The following is a 15,137-nucleotide window of genomic DNA, read 5'->3' on the forward strand; positions in this document are numbered from 1 at the left end:
CACAAAATACCTGAAGTTCTCTTGATGGTTATTGTTCATAATTGTTGAGAAGGTTCTCAAAGAACCACAGATATAGTCTAATTAACTGCCCAAACTTGGATTCATGTGGAGGAGGAATTCCTGAGAGGAAATCCTGGTTGCTGTGACTCACCTGAAAAAATCTTAAGATTGGGATCAACTGAGCAACCTGCATGAGGTGAGGTCTGCTGATCGTATTGAATCGCCTAAAATGGAATCTAGGTGACTCCACAGAAGATCCTGCAGGAAGGTGGTCACAAGATGTCCTTGAGTACTTCAGCTGGCTTTCTGCACTTCTTACGGTTATGATGGCGACATCTCTGCAATCCCATGGCATTTCTCAATAACTGATAAGGAAGTCTACTAAGATCTAAGTAGCCCCTCCCGAAATGTGAAGGTATTATCAATATCGAGGACAATACCATTGTCCATTCCATTGAATAAGGGCTGGTGACTGTGAAGTCACATTTTGTGAAGTGTCTATGCTATGCAAGCCCCCTCCCATGGTTCGTGTCACTTGGAGAAGAGAATGTGAGAGTTGGGCAGGGATGGGGTAGGAAAGGGGCATGATGCAGGCATACTGAGACAGAATAATATGGTGCTCAGATTCCTCTACAGTTTATTGTTACAGCAGAAGTTGTGGGAGACAGGAGAGCACCCTCCACGCATAACACACTGTGGTCAGAGCCCCAAGGTAGCCCTTCCCACCCCTATGCCAAGCCCCAAGCAGCCCTGCCCCGGCTTGGCCCCCTCCCCCTCCCACTCTAGACACACACTGTCTAGACAGCTACCAAAGTTAGTGGAGCCAATGGCCCCAGGCCCCTTCCTATTGCCCAGCTCCAATCCTTCCCTCAAATTTGTTCATTGCCTATCACCTCCCAGTCCAACTTCCATTCACACACCGGATATTTCTATCACATCCTGAGGACCACTAACCCACCAGCAAGCCTCCCTGACACATTCGTTTAGGCCCATATCCTTCAGAGATCTGAAGGGTTCATGAGAAGCCATATCCACTTTGGTGAATGGAGACCCAGCACCAAGTCCCTTACCCTTGCAATGGGATGAGTAGGGAGAGTCTGGGGCAGGCACCATGGACATCTACAATGACCACTTATCCCTCATCTACAGACACCTAAATTAGGGAGAGGGGGACACATGCCCTCTCCACCTTAACAACAGAATGAGGGAGAAGGATCATTTAGGGGTCTGAGTCCCTAAGCGATATTAGGACAGCTCTCCCAGGAGCTGAGGGGTATCACAGGTTAGAGGTCAAAGTTAGGGTAGCAATCAAAGATCAAGGTCATCTCCCCACATGATCTGCCCATCTTCCCTTGCTCACTCTGGCCCAGTGTTGTACACACCTCCCAGGTTAGTGCTGGGGGAGGTGAGGGCTGGGTCCCACACCAGGGCAATTTAAGGGCCATTCAACAGGAGACCTCCATGGTGTGCCCTGGAGGCCCTGAAGGGAGAGTCCCAGACTCGCTGCTCTGGGACAAGGTTCGAGCGCGGGACCGGCTGCCATCAATGGATGCCGCACTGGTCAGGGAAGCTGTGCGAGATCGGGACAGGCGAGTCATGCAGGATGAGGCCACTGTGGAGACAGAAGGATAAGCAGGCAGTCAGAGAAGAGTAGGGGAAGAGGGGCTGGCAACTCAGTGTGGGGTGTGAGAGTTACAAATGGGGCCAGGGGTCAATGAGCTTGATTTGGCAGATGGTGGTAAGTCCAGGAATTAGCCTAAATGGTTCCTCCCCTCAGTGGCCATCCCTCATCCTTGCAGCAATCCCTTGTCCTCATGATAGCCTCTGACCCCCATACTCACTGTAGCCCATGCCTTGCAGGAAGTACTTGAAGGCCTCGGTCAGCTTGCCTGGCTGAGGAAGTAAGATGAGGAGAGGGAGACAGTGATGAGAGGGAGACAGTGATGTGAGGTTATGAGCTGAGCGGGAGCCCAAGGCCATGGCAGTTTGGGGATGGGATGTGTGGCAACGGGTATATATAGTTCAGTGACACTAATATCCCCTCCCTGGATGGCTGGAGATACTCACCTGAGTCAGCTGGGGCTGACCTCCGGAGTCGGCCATCTATTCAGGAGAGAACCCCCAGAAAAAGTGATACACACATGAATAAAGTGAGCTAGCCAGGAGGTAGAAAAGATCTCTCTTCCCTACTTCCCCACTCTAGGCCCTTAGGATTTTTTGTTTGTTTGTTTGTTGTTTGTTTTACTTCATCCACCCCACTTACTCTAGGCAGGACCCTGGAGGCCTAGAAGCTGATTCTGGGATTTAGGATATACAGCTCTGGACAGGGGGGCCAGGAGTCAGGCTGTGCATGGAGTAGGGTTACTGACCTTGAGGAATGAGGTCTGGGTGGGGTCCAATTTTGAATTACATTCCACCTGGAGTAAGTAGGAAGCTAAATGAGTGAGGTCACACTCCCTGTGGTCCCTTCCATCCAAGGGACCCTAGGACTCAATCCCCAGTTCCTTTCCTACCAGCCCCTACCCATTTCCTTCTTAAAAGGAATCAACTTCTTATGCACCAAAGTTGCTCTCTGTGTCCCAAACAGAGCTTGCCTCCTGGCAAGATAACCCTCTAACCACCATCCTAAGACTTCAACCCTTCCTCACCCAAGCCCACATTCCCTACTGACCACTGCCTCTTCATGGGGTGCCTGGTCTCCAACCACCAGCATCACAGGGCACCTAGAGGAAAGGGTCAGGGAGGAGGTGATGAGCCCCTGGTACTCACTCACCCACCTCTTCCCAAAGAGCAGCCAGAAAATGTCTGGCTCCAAAGAGGAAGCAGCCTTCTAATCCCTACCACCCCACCAGCAGGATTCAAAGGAAAAAGACCTAGACTGCAAGCATGTCAAACTCTGGCTGCGAGTTTGACATGCTTGACCTAGAGGGTGGAGGTTTGCTAAATGAGATGAGGTGGGAGGTAACAAGAAAACTCCCTTCTAAAGGATACAAGCACCTAGGGAAGATCCAGGGAGAGACAACGCTGTATCACTTTAAGTCTTACTTGAGGGTGATATCACCTCCACGCTCAAAGTTCAGGTCTCGGCGGCTGAAGAGGGGTAAAAAAAGGAGTAGGAATTTTTAGGCAGGCAATACTATCCATCTAGATATAAGTTATCTCTCCCATAAGGAAACTATCTTCCTCCCCAAAACTATAGTCAAATATTGGTGTTTAAAGTGGGGACCCAAGGGGAAGGTGGTAGGCTGGCCTCGAGTACAATCCCTACAGCCCCCAGGTCCCTGGTCAGAGGGTAATGAAGGGGGAGGAAAGGCACAGGACAGATCATCAGCATCTGGGAATCAAAACTTTCAAGGGAAGTAAAAAGGAGAAGGGGGAGAGGCAGCACCTCACAATTCTTCTCACTGGGACTGTCCTGCAGCTGTCCCACTTGCACACCAAATCCTGCCCTCCTTGCACATGGTGTACTCTCCAGACTTCCCTCTTCTCTCTGCCTCCTCATCACCCCCAGTCACTGCTTCTAAATTGTTTTCACATGCACACGTGCGCACGTGCACGCGCACACACACACACAGTCACTCACTTGTTGTAGCTGTTCCAGTACAGTTCAATGTTCTCTAGGTTGGGTGCATGTGTAATGATATTTCTATACTTTTGTATCAACTCAGAATTTCCAGACAGCTCTTCCTGAAGGAAAGAAGAGGGAGAAAAATTGGGGTTGGGAAGAGAAGCCAACAGTTACTGGATGCAAAAAGTCCAGCCTTTTTCCCTTCCCAGATCCTGTCCCAGCGAAGGAAGTCACCCCAAGCATCCAACTCTCTGCTAGTCCCCTCTTTTTCCTCCATCTCCACAACCACTTACCTGGCTGAAAAGATGTCCAAGTATCATCTCCGGAATGGAAGAGGTGAGGCCTGTTAGCTGTGAGGAAAGCCATGTGAGAAAGCTCAGAACATTATGGGGAGACTCAGGCAAGTGACACACTTCTTTCCTGCTCTATGTCCCCCTCCTTGACGTTCACAGGCCAATCCGTTATACTGGTAGAGCCTAACTGGACCCATGCAAGGGAACCCCCACCCTAGCTCAGCACACAGACCATTCCAAACCTTGTGGGCTGCCCAGTCCATCCAACCCTTGGCATTGGGATCAATGTTGATGAGGACAAGTCCCTCGACTGTATCCTGGTGATTAAGCTGAAGGGCAGCAGAAGGAAGGGAAATCAGAGGCAGGGCATGGTCTCATCCCCTCCCCAAGTTCTACCCACTCTTAGGCTCCCATGGGGCCTCCCTCCCCACCCTTACACCCATGTCCTCCTTGCCAAATACACAATAGCAAACAACACTCTCTTAATCAGCCTACCATGGGCCTTGGCCCTGCCTTTCCCTTATCTGGGGGCTTTTAGTTCTTACAGCATATCGCGACAAGATGTAGGCTCCAGCTCCAACACCAACTCCAATTATTGTGGAGAAACTGAAAGGGAAATGTATGTCTACTTGGTGTCCGAAACTTTGGCTCTCTAAACACCTTACCCTCTGTCCTAAGGCCACAGGCATAAAGCACAGAAGGGACCCGGCAAAGAACTAAAAACTGACACTGGTGGTCAGTGTAGGTCCCAGAAGTGGCAGCTCCCTCTTGGAGAGCTAGTGTCTTGAAAAGAAACATCCATCTGCCAACCAGCCAGACACAGTTTTCCTAGGTAGCTCTGTGTCCATTCTCAACTTTAAGAAGCTAGTTCAACTTGTTCTGTTTTAATTCCTACTTCCTCTAGAGGAATGAGAAGAAGGGAATTGAAACAAGATATAAAAATAAGACACAACTTCAGTGAACAACAGGAAAAATGGGGTTAAAGAGACAAAGATGTGAGCAAGAGCCGTCTGGCGCCCTGGTGTCCAGGAAGGGCCAAGGACAGAGCCCAGGAGTGCACACCAAGGAGGCCTCACCTGGCATTCTCCTCCTTCTCCCTTACACACAGGGCTCCCAGTTCCCAGGTGTGTGTATAGAGGAGGGGGAGTGGGAGGAACAGAGACAGGTCTATCTGGTTCCTCAGGGATTATGTCACCCCTTCCTCTTCCTGTTTAGCTTTCTGATCCCTCCTCAGCCTGAGGCAGGGCCTCAGATAGCCCCTTCCTTTTTCTTTCCTCCATCCATTAGGGCTACTCAGCTGATTCAAGTCAGTTTTCCAAACCTACCCTTCTTCCTCTCAACAATCAGACTGGGAACATGGAGGAAAAAGGATATATCTAGGCTAGAAACCAAAACTCGCCCAGCAACTATGGTTGGACTCCTATGGTGGACATAGGAGTTCTCAGGGCCATGTTGTGCTGGAAAGAGAAATCTGGCTGGAGGGATCCCCAGGCTTCTCACTTTAAGTACTGCAGGATGCAAGGGATGGTGTCCGCAAGCTGGTCCAGAGACGGGTACTGATATCTGGGGAAGAGAGGAATGTTTGTTTTAACAGGAAAAATATCAACCTTCCCCCACTGCCCCCATCTCAGGGTGTCCTCTCCCAGAATCACCACTGCCCTCCCTTTCCTCCTCCCCTGGTCCAATCTTCCCCACATCTGCCCTGTGCCTCACAATCTGATGAGGAGGAAGGGAGTTCATTCTCACCCCACAGGGTACACAGGAGCCCCCTCTTCCATCCCAGGGGCATCCACGTGAACCCGCACGAAGTTCTGAATGATTTCCTGCATGTCCCCAGATTGAAACAGCGGCTGGAAGCAAGATTTATCTAAAGAGAATCCCCAACACCCCAACAACAGAATCAGACAGGGAAAAGTGTCCCCAAATCAAAACCCACCCTCTTTCATGCCACAGTCAGACTAGAAGAGAACTTCTTGACATGCCCCATGGTCCCTTCCTGCCCATGAAGACCTTTCCCTTTCCACTGGGGGTTTACCCTCCCCACCTCCTCAGCCTCCTCCCAGAAAGAAGTGGGAAAAGTGAAGGTCCTTACAGTTGAGTCCCACATCATGGTAGGTGAGTATCGCTGGGCGTTTGGGTTTGGGGGTACCATAGACAGTAAAAGTGACAGCGCCGTAAGGTGTCTCCACCGAGTGAGTCTGCAAGGAAACAGATCACCATCAGGTAGGAGTTAGGTTGAGAGGAAAAGAGGCAGGAGAAGGAACTCCACAGAAGTTGGGGAATTGGCATGGGAGAGGGGCAGAGAGAGGCGAATGGAACAAACTATTAGAAATAGGGTCAAAAGGATTTAATTTAGATAAATATAACAGTGGAGATGATTTTGAGGGTGGAGAAGAATAAGGAATGATTGGAAAGCATCAAGGAACTCTGAGACAGAAGAATAAGGGAAGGAAGGGGAGAGATGGGGATGGGCAAGGACTGGATTAGAAAGAAAGGTAGCAGAGAGGAGAGCCAGGTAGGAGGGCCTTTCTTTCCTGGGGGAGAGGAGAGCCCCTCCTCCCACCCTGGAACTGCCCCCAGCTATTACCTGTCCCCGGTCTAGGAGGATTCTGGCAGCTAACTCCGCCTCCTGGAGAGAGACACACACAGACAGATCCACACAGAAACACACAGCCAAGGAGAGTGGATAAACAGATGGAGAAACAGACACAGAAAAAGAGAGGTAGGTAAAGAGACCAAAGACAGAAAGAGATGACAAAAAGACATGGAGAGGATTAAGATTAGTATAGTGACATGACAAAGGCCTGGACTCCCAATTGTGGTATATGGGGAGAGAAACATGGGGAGTGGTGGAGAAAGTAGGAGTGTGGATTAGAATGAGATTATGGATTTGAAAAGGCAGGAGATGGGAGGGATGCTTGGAGGTCTGGAATTGGGGCCTTGGAGTCAGAGGGTCTCTAATTACCTTGGCCATCTCGGGTGTCTGCCCTGGTAATAGCGGCTTCTCCTCCGTGATCTGCACCTCCTGCAGCTCCGTCATGTTGGCCTGGCAGGGTGAGGAAACACCAAGACTGGGAGGTTGCCTCCACACCCTCCCATCTCCTCTAATACCTAATACCTTCTTCCTCTCTCAGAACAGGGCAATGCAGGGTGCAGGGCCCCAGGAGCCGATGACTCCGGGACACAGAGAGTCTCTCCTGCCCCAGCTCCATGTCCAGGTCACTGGGGGGGGGGGGGGGGGGGGCTGGGGGGGGAGCTGTGTAAGAGGAACTGGGACAGCTCTTCTCTTCAGACTGCATCCCCACTGCTCCCCTCAACACCCACACCTTGAGACCCCCTGCCCCCTTTCCTATCCTGGATGGAAATACCAGCTGTGGGGCAGCAGGGCAGCTCAGGTTTCCCAGGTTATATTCAGGGGCCACCCCATACTCCCAAAGAGGTAGGGAGTGAAACTAGTGGCTCAGTAACTGGCTACTCCAAAGATACCAAGGGACAGGTAGAGGGAGTTCACAACTGACTGTGACCTTCAACTACAGCCCCAATGTCAGCAGCTCAAAAGGAAAGGGGCTAAAAATGACCTGAGTAGCATGGCCAAGAGAGGGGGAAGGGGGGGGCCGGACAAGAAAAGGGGGACAAGAGACATCTGTGTCCAGCTGACCGCATGTCTCCCTTCCTCCCAAGACTCTCTCTCCTTTCCCACTGTGAATAAATTAACAGACATTCAATATTAGGGGCGGGTGAGCAGCAAAGCAGCCGCAGACCGGCATAGTAAAGAGCCTGCAGCCTGGGGGTGGGGTCACTTACTGAGTTCCTATTGGCTGGATGCAGTGGGGTTAGGGGTCAGGGTTCTCCCTGCTCCTGGCTCTGGGGTCTGAGAAAACAAGGCAATGAGGTGAACGACACGGGAGACAGGCAGACCCTGGCTCTTCAAGGGACATAAAACCTCAGCCAAGACTTAGATGACCTGGGTCACCAATCTCCCCAAGTCCCTGAACCGTCCCCAATTTCTACCCCTGAGTCTAGGGAACGCTTTCTCTAGGTTTCAGCTAGAATCCATGCAGGCGGGAGGGCCGGCGGGGCAACGCAGCTACCAGTCCAGGCCAGGGGTGGGAGAGAAGGAAGTGCTGATGTGGAGCAAGGCGCGTGGCTTGTGTCAGAGCCTGGATTCTAGTCCCGGCTCTGCCGCTACCCGTGTGACCTTGGCCCAATCTGTACTTCTGGCCTCGATTTCCTATTTGCAAACTAAAAGTAGGAACTAGGGGGTCCCCAAGATTTTTGACAGCTCTCGAGAGATACAAGAACAGCAGAGCATGACTGTTTCCCTCCGCCATTTAGAAGAACTTTAAAAGCCCTGTGCCTTCGCTTCTCTCCTTCATCCAGCCTCGGTGTGGGTCCCACGAGTGGAGAAAGGCGAAGAAGGCGGTCCCACAATCTCCTCCCAGCCTCCCCCGACCGACGACCCGAAAGGGCCGGGCGCCAGCTGGGAGGACGGATAGGAGGGGTGGGATTGACCGGGCCCAGCACCCAGGACCTGCCCTACGAGTTCCCAGGCTGTCCTTCCTCGTGGGGACAGACAGCCGCGCGCGGCGGGCGCAGAGCGCCCTGGACCCTGGGCACCACCTCGCGCACGTCCCGAACACGCCCTGCCTCCCCGAGCCTCCGCCTTTGTGCGCAGCAGCCCAGCCCCACCGCCTTGAGGGCCCCGACCCGCAGACGGTCGGCTCCCGGGGATCGAGGCCAGGCCGCCCACCGCCCCGCAGGCGCCACCCTGGCCGGGGAGCCCCTCGCCTGCCCCTCCCCCTACCTGCTGCAGCCAGGGCCGCTTCCACCTTCACTTGCCTTTGACTCTCCAGCCCTCCAGGGCTCCGGCTCCCCACAGACCCGCCCCCGGCCCGCCCCAGCCCGCCCACGGGCCGTCAGCTCCCCGCAGGTCCGCCCCCAGACCCCCAGTAAACACGCCCCCCTTACCCCGCCCCAGACTGTTTGCAGCTCGGGAGGGGCATTGCTGGGATCGAAGGGGAACTCTAAGGAAAGCAAACTGTGGGTGCTTCCGGGCTAAGCTCGCGCTCCCCACCGCAGCCCCCCGCAATCAGGCGGTGGTGGGGTGTGGGGATCCCTTAATCCTGCGGGGAATTCCCACGCCCGCCCTGAACACCATCCTCACCCGTGACCTGGATCTGCCTATCGCACTGTGGCTCCGCCCTTCGCCCCCAGACTCAGCGGTGGGGACTGGCTGGGGGAGACAACTCAGGGTGCTGACACCCCACGATTTCGACTCCGCCCGCCGCAAACGGAGAGCCTAGTTGAGGAAGGAGGAGGTGGGCGGGGACCGCCGCGGAAGAGGCAGGGGTCTTGCCCGCCAGGAGGGGCAGGTGTGTCAGCACCGACTGAGGGTGGGGGCGTCAAGAGCGTGGAATGCCAGCTCCGGGGTGCCCAAGGTCCCGGTACCTCCTCTCTCTGCTGAGCGTCCCGACGCCTGCTGTCCGGCTGCTCCCTGAGAAGTTGGAAAACAAGCCGGGGAAGGGGGGTAGGGAATGCGGGGGGCCGCTATAAATAGAGAGCGATCACAAGAGGGGGGAAGAGGATGGCCCAACGGAGACTCCCGGGTCAAGGCCCCGAGGGGGGGCGGAGGAGGGGCCAGGGACCCCCAGGAGCTCTGACTCTTGGGTAAACAGGCGCGGGGGCGGAGTCAACTCTGCGGGGGTGGAGTGGGGGCTTGGGGAGGACACCGTGTCCCGGGCCGGGACCCAAGAGACCCTGTGGCTTCGGCTCTAACCCCTCCTAGTCCAGCCCAGAGAAGAAGGGTGAGACCAGCCGGGCCCGACTGAATCGCAGTGCCTAGGCGACGGTTTCTCAGGGACTGCAGCGTCCCTCTCAGGGCTTGGGTAGGTTTGCTGTCCTAGACTCCTCTCTTGCCCAGCTCTCCCCACAGCTAGATGCACCCTCCCTGTGCCCATAAAAGGAAGACTGCCTAGAATGGGGTATTTATGTGGCTAAGAGAATTCGGAGTTGTCAAAAGGAAACTTGATTGAATTTCTTCCCACCTGCACCCCTTTTAGCTCCCCTCCTCCCAGAGAGCCCACCCCATCCTCTCCTTTAGCCCGGCTCCTGAGTTGCCATTTCGGGGGCTGGGCGCTAGGCCAGTTGGGAACAATAGCCAATGGAACTGAAGCTGCCAACTGCAACACCAGCACAGGCTGCCCCGCCCCCAAGACCCCCAAATTGCCCTACCCCCTCCTGCCTGGGAACCACCCCCACAACCCCCCTCCCACCCACAACCCCCCTCCCATCCAGGGACCATCAATGCCCCTTTCATCCCCACTTGGCAGGGTCTGTTGGAAAAAAGGAGGGGCCAGGGGGGAGGAGGTGACCCAGAGTAGAACTCGTCAGAATAAAACCCAGCTTTCAACTACCCAAAATCTAAGGAACCCCCTACATTCCCTAGTTGGAGGACCAGGTTTTCCTTTATTCCCTTCCCCCACTCACTTCAGAACTATTTTCCCACAAACTGGCACAGAAGCTGGGCACCCTGGCTCCTCGCCTAGTCCCCTCTCCCCTCTGGATGCCAGTTTAACACTCCCCTGGACAAGGAAACCTGCTGGAATTAGGGTCCTACATAAAGATGCCTAGGACAGGAGATAAATCTTACCAGCCCTCCTGGAAGTAGGAGGAAGAAAGTCTAGAATGAGAACTTTTGCTTGCTGGCTTCTCTCCTGTGTCTAAAGTAGTCTTACTTGGATTGGGGGAGGGAAGGACCTGGAGGTTCCAGCATCTAAATTCAGCCCTGGGTCAGGATGACTCAGGGGGAACCTGATAAGGGGCCTACCAGGGGTGTGGGGCTGGCCTGAGGTGGGAAATTTCCACTGGGATCTGTTTACTTCCTAGGCCTAGGGGTCTCAACCTGCTGCATACAGAAATGAGGCTGCTTCTGCCCTGCGAGAGGGTTTCTCTCTGTCAGGGCAGTTCCCAGCCCAGCCCTGGGGTAAGTGGCCCAACAAGGATAACAGCTCTCTCTAATTTCCTTCTCTTGGGCCAGAAGCAGCTTCAAACTCTACCTTCAACTAAGTGACAGTTTTAAGTACCTACTATGTGCAAGCCACTAGATGGATGGAATGCAAAGAAGTGTGAAGTGTAGTCATACCCTCTCTAGAAGCTTATAATGGAATAGTTCAGAGATAAAGATAGAAAAAGTTTGGCTCAGTGGTTGAGCATCGAACTATGAACCAGGAGGTCACAGTTCGGTATGCCTGGGTTGTGGGTTCAACCTTCAGTGGGGGGCATGCAGGAGGCAGCCAATCAGTGATTCTCTCTCATCGTTGATGTTTCTCTCTCCTTACCCTCTTGCCTTCCTCTCTGAAATCAATAAAATATTTTTTAAATAGAAAAAGTTTAAAATATATATAAAATTAATTATTTAAACAATAAGTCCTATGGCAGTAGTTTCTCACCCTTCTCAAGTGGGAGGTCAGAGATTTCCATTCCCACATGACAGTTGTAGTATCCCCTGATGGAAAGAAACCATGAATTCAGCAATACTTTCAGGTAAGTTTGTACAGTATTCTAATAATCACATCTTTTTATATAGTAACTAGAGGCCCAGTGCATGAATTCAGGGCAGACCAATCGGGGTGGGCCGACTGGGGGTGGGGCCATGGGTGGTTGGTGGGCTAGCCCCACCCCTTGGTTGAACTCCCAGTTGATCTCCTGGTTGAGGGGACAATTTGCATATTAGCCTTTTATTATATAGGACTAGAGGCCTGGTGCACAAATTCATGCACAGGTGGGGTCTGGCTGGCCCACCCTGATCGGGCCATCAGGCCAGGCCAGCCAGAGGGAGGGGCTGTGGGAGGTTGGCCGGCCCCACACCCAGATAGGGGAGGGGGGAGGGATGGGGGGGGAGGCTGGCCAGGGGCAGGGGCCTGGAGAAGACCCACTGAGCTGGAGCTGAGAATGGGCCCCAGGCTTCCCAGGGAGGATGGCCTCAGCAAGGAAACAGAAACCACCAGAAGGCTCTGCAAACAGACCCTGAGCTCCCTTTAGCCAAACGGACTCAGGGCTGGTGTCTCTGTGTGTCATCAGACACAGCCCGGCACTTGCCTTTGTCTCTTGGTCAAATCCATTGCATCAAAAACTTGTTCCCCTTCTTCTCTTTGGGCCCTTACAATAAATACAGGCCAATTGGAAGACGCAGGCCCCACTGGAATTTAGGCCTAAGACAACTGGGTAGCAATCACCACGGAACAGAACACACTGTTTTAGAGTCTTAATTCTCCCCTAAAATGTGCCCAGCTGCTCCTCTTTAGCCAGGATAGACTGAACTAAGGAACCAAAGAGTTTCCTTTGAGGTGGGATCCACCAGGAGCCAGCTGGTGGCAAGGCCCCTCACAGGTGGCTGCCTTCTCCCCAAGTTCGGTGTGCTCTGAGCCATTCCGTTTTGGCGGTGCCAGGTCCTGGGCTGCTGGGCGGGCGGCAGGTCCACAGGTTTTCTCTTCACTGCCTTTCTGGCCTCCTGAGCAGTACCCTCCAGCCTGACATGCCAGGCAGCTGTCACTAGAGTTAGGACTCAGAAAGCTGGCCCTGGCAGAGAGGGACCCACAGGTGTCCAGGCCATGTCCCCCACCCTATGGAGGGTTCTCTCTTTTCCGTGTCCAGCGCAGCTAGAGAACAGTCCAGTTCCTGAGTAGGGGCAGCTGGGGATTGAGAAAATGAAAGAAAGAGGCAGACACAGAGATGGAAGGAAAAAGCTGGGGCTGGGTGGGACCGCTGCCCTCTTCTGATGGAGAGACAGGGACCCAGCACCGATACAGCGTGTTTATTTTATACCCCAAATACCAGGAAGTTTCTCCGAAGGTGTAGACAAAGGAGTTTATGTGCATTCTTGGGTGGGCCCAAGTCGTACTCATTCCTGGTGCTTGGCTGGTTTTACATAACAAAACCCACTCCCCAGCACCTGGGCAGAAATGAAGGTCAATCTGAGAACACTTCTGCTTTTTTGGCAAGATGTGTTTCCAGGACGTGGCTTTGCCTACCACCCTGGATTCAGCTGACAATTTATTAAAGAAATGCCCATGTGCCTTCCCAGGGGCTCTCTCTACACCACCCCGCTTCTCAGACTTGCTCACGTGGATCAGGCCAAAGCCCGCTGCCTGAGACTGGCGCCATGTGGGGAGGGTCACAGCAGGGAGAAGGGCATCCTGAACTGCCAGCCTTGGTGACAGTCATCTCAGTGCCCAGCTGATTGAATTCATCCCACAAAGCCGTCATCTCAAGCTGCTCTCTCACGCTGGCCACCTTCACATTCTTCTTTCCTGGTGCTTTGGCAGCACCCGCACAACTAGCCCCGAGGCCCTTGGGCGTGGCAGCGGCACTGGTGGCAGCCCCTGCGGCCGGGCCGGTGCGTCACAGTGACCAGTTGTTCTGCTCTTGCACCATTAGGGTCACTGGGCTTTTATTATATAGACTAGACGCAGAGGTCCTCAAACTTTTTATTTATTTTTTTTTTTTTACTTTTTTTTTTTTTTATTGCTTAAAGTATTACAAAGGGTATTACATATGTATCCATTTTATCCCCCCGCCCTAGACAGTCCCCTAGCCTCCCCTATCACCCAGTGTCTTATGTCCATTGGTTATGCTTATATGCATGCATACAAGTCCTTTAGTTGATCTCTTACCCCCCTACCTTCTGCCCCCCAACCCTCCCCGGCCTTCCCACTGCAGTTTGACAATCTGTCCTCAAACTTTTTAAACAGGGGGCCAGTTCACTGTCCCTCAGACATTCCACACATGCGCTATGCGGGCCCAGGATGAGTCAGCTGCTAAGCAGGACAGGCAGCGGCGGCAAAAACACCCGGTGGGCCTGATAAATGTTTTCAGCGGGCTGCATGTGACGCGCGGGCCGCAGTTTGAGGACCCCTGGTAGAGGCTCAACGCACAAAAATTCATGCAAGAATAGGCCTTCCTTCCCCCAGCTGCCAGCACCAGCTTTCCTCCAGCACCTGGGACCCAGGCTTCCCTCCTCCAGCCACCAGCAGGCACCCAGGACCTGAGCTGCTTCCCTCCTCCAGTCACCCGCAGGCCTCAGGACCCAGACTGACTTCTGTCAGGCCGCCCACAGGCACCCAGGACTCGGGTTGGCTTCCCTCTGGCCCCGGCTTTGTTGGGAAAGATGTCTGGAATGGCGTCCGGAAGGATGTCCAGTCTAATTAGCATGTTACCCTTTTATTATTATAGACTAGAGGCCTGGTGCATGAAATTCATGTACTGGAGTGGGGGGTTCCATCAGCCCTGCCTGTGCCCTCTTGCAGTCTGGGAGCCCCGTGATTAATCGCCCAAAAGAGGTAGGCCCCGCCCACCACCACAGTGCCGTAGGTTGGTGGCCTGGGCCTCCCTCTGCGGGGCGATCATGGGGCAACAGCAGGGCCCCCTACCCATTGCATCGCACCCGCCTTGGTTGGCCTGGTGCCAGTGCATGTCATAGTGTGGTCATCTGGATGGTCGTTCACTATTCGGCCGTTCGGTCAATTTGCATATTATGCTTTTATTATTATAGATACCTACATGTGCAAAGCATATTATTTATTCAATTGACAATAAGTCTTCTGTGTACATATAGTTTCCAGGGGCCCTTGCAATGATTCAGAAATTCTCACCCCAGAAGGCTGCAGCCCACCAGGGTAGGAAACATTGTTTTAGTATAATACAGAAGAGGAAATGGGTTTGCTTCCTAGGGTGAAGCAGCATATAAGGAATGCAATCATGGAGTATTTGGGTAGGAAAGAGGGGCATTTTATCGAGGAAGAGAAAGCATGAGGGAAATTTTGAAGCTAGGGTAACCAACTAGATATGAGATGACAAGAACTTCAAGAAGTAGGGGAGTAATAGGAATGGAAAGAAAGGAATGGCTATGTAAGACAAGGAAAAAAACACATCGGAATTAGTGACTGATTAGACAGGAAGGGGAAAGAAGTCACAAACCTAGTTGCTCTACTTTAGAATCCCTGCTGTTCATCCATTATGTGGCTTCTGGCTAGACTAGAGAAAGGGCCAGAGAGGAACCCCTGAGGAACATCCTGGACCTGCATAGAAACTTACCTGAAATATTTTCAGAGTCTGAGATTCACCCTCACTCTGACCTATTTCACCCTGCCTCACCCAAATCTCTTAACACTCTAATAATTTCCATGGTAAGCCCAACAAGAACACCATTTAAAGTTCCTATTGAGCTTGGTCTGCTAAAGCCAATGAGATTCTCCATGTTGGCCTGGGCCTGGAGACTA

At 53.1% G+C, this 15,137-nt stretch overlaps 1 protein-coding gene across 11 annotated transcripts; it reads right to left on the reverse strand.

The window, feature by feature from the left end:
* Positions 1-620: 620 nt before the first annotated feature.
* Positions 621-10,535, reverse strand: NDRG2 (NDRG family member 2). Of its 11 annotated transcripts, none has more exons than XM_059706586.1 (17): positions 10,511-10,535; positions 7,666-7,732; positions 6,827-6,907; positions 6,449-6,490; positions 5,954-6,059; positions 5,608-5,728; positions 5,362-5,424; positions 4,407-4,467; positions 4,104-4,190; positions 3,862-3,918; positions 3,584-3,687; positions 3,046-3,090; positions 2,672-2,723; positions 2,370-2,417; positions 2,068-2,103; positions 1,842-1,893; positions 621-1,612 (listed from the first exon to the last, which is right to left on the reverse strand). In XM_059706586.1, exons 3-17 carry the CDS (start codon positions 6,899-6,901, stop codon positions 1,446-1,448), a joined length of 1,116 nt encoding a protein of 371 aa, XP_059562569.1. In that variant the 5' UTR covers positions 6,902-6,907; positions 7,666-7,732; positions 10,511-10,535; the 3' UTR covers positions 621-1,445. The 11 variants fall into 11 exon arrangements, with proteins under 11 accessions (XP_059562569.1, XP_059562542.1, XP_059562553.1 ...); XM_059706559.1 differs by lacking the exon at positions 10,511-10,535 and adding an exon at positions 9,310-9,448; XM_059706570.1 differs by lacking the exon at positions 10,511-10,535 and adding an exon at positions 9,026-9,214.
* Between the last annotated feature and the right edge of the window lie 4,602 nt (positions 10,536-15,137).

This window comes from Myotis daubentonii, chromosome 1, assembly GCF_963259705.1.
Source record: "Myotis daubentonii chromosome 1, mMyoDau2.1, whole genome shotgun sequence".
In the NCBI taxonomy this organism is placed as follows: domain Eukaryota; kingdom Metazoa; phylum Chordata; class Mammalia; order Chiroptera; family Vespertilionidae; genus Myotis; species Myotis daubentonii.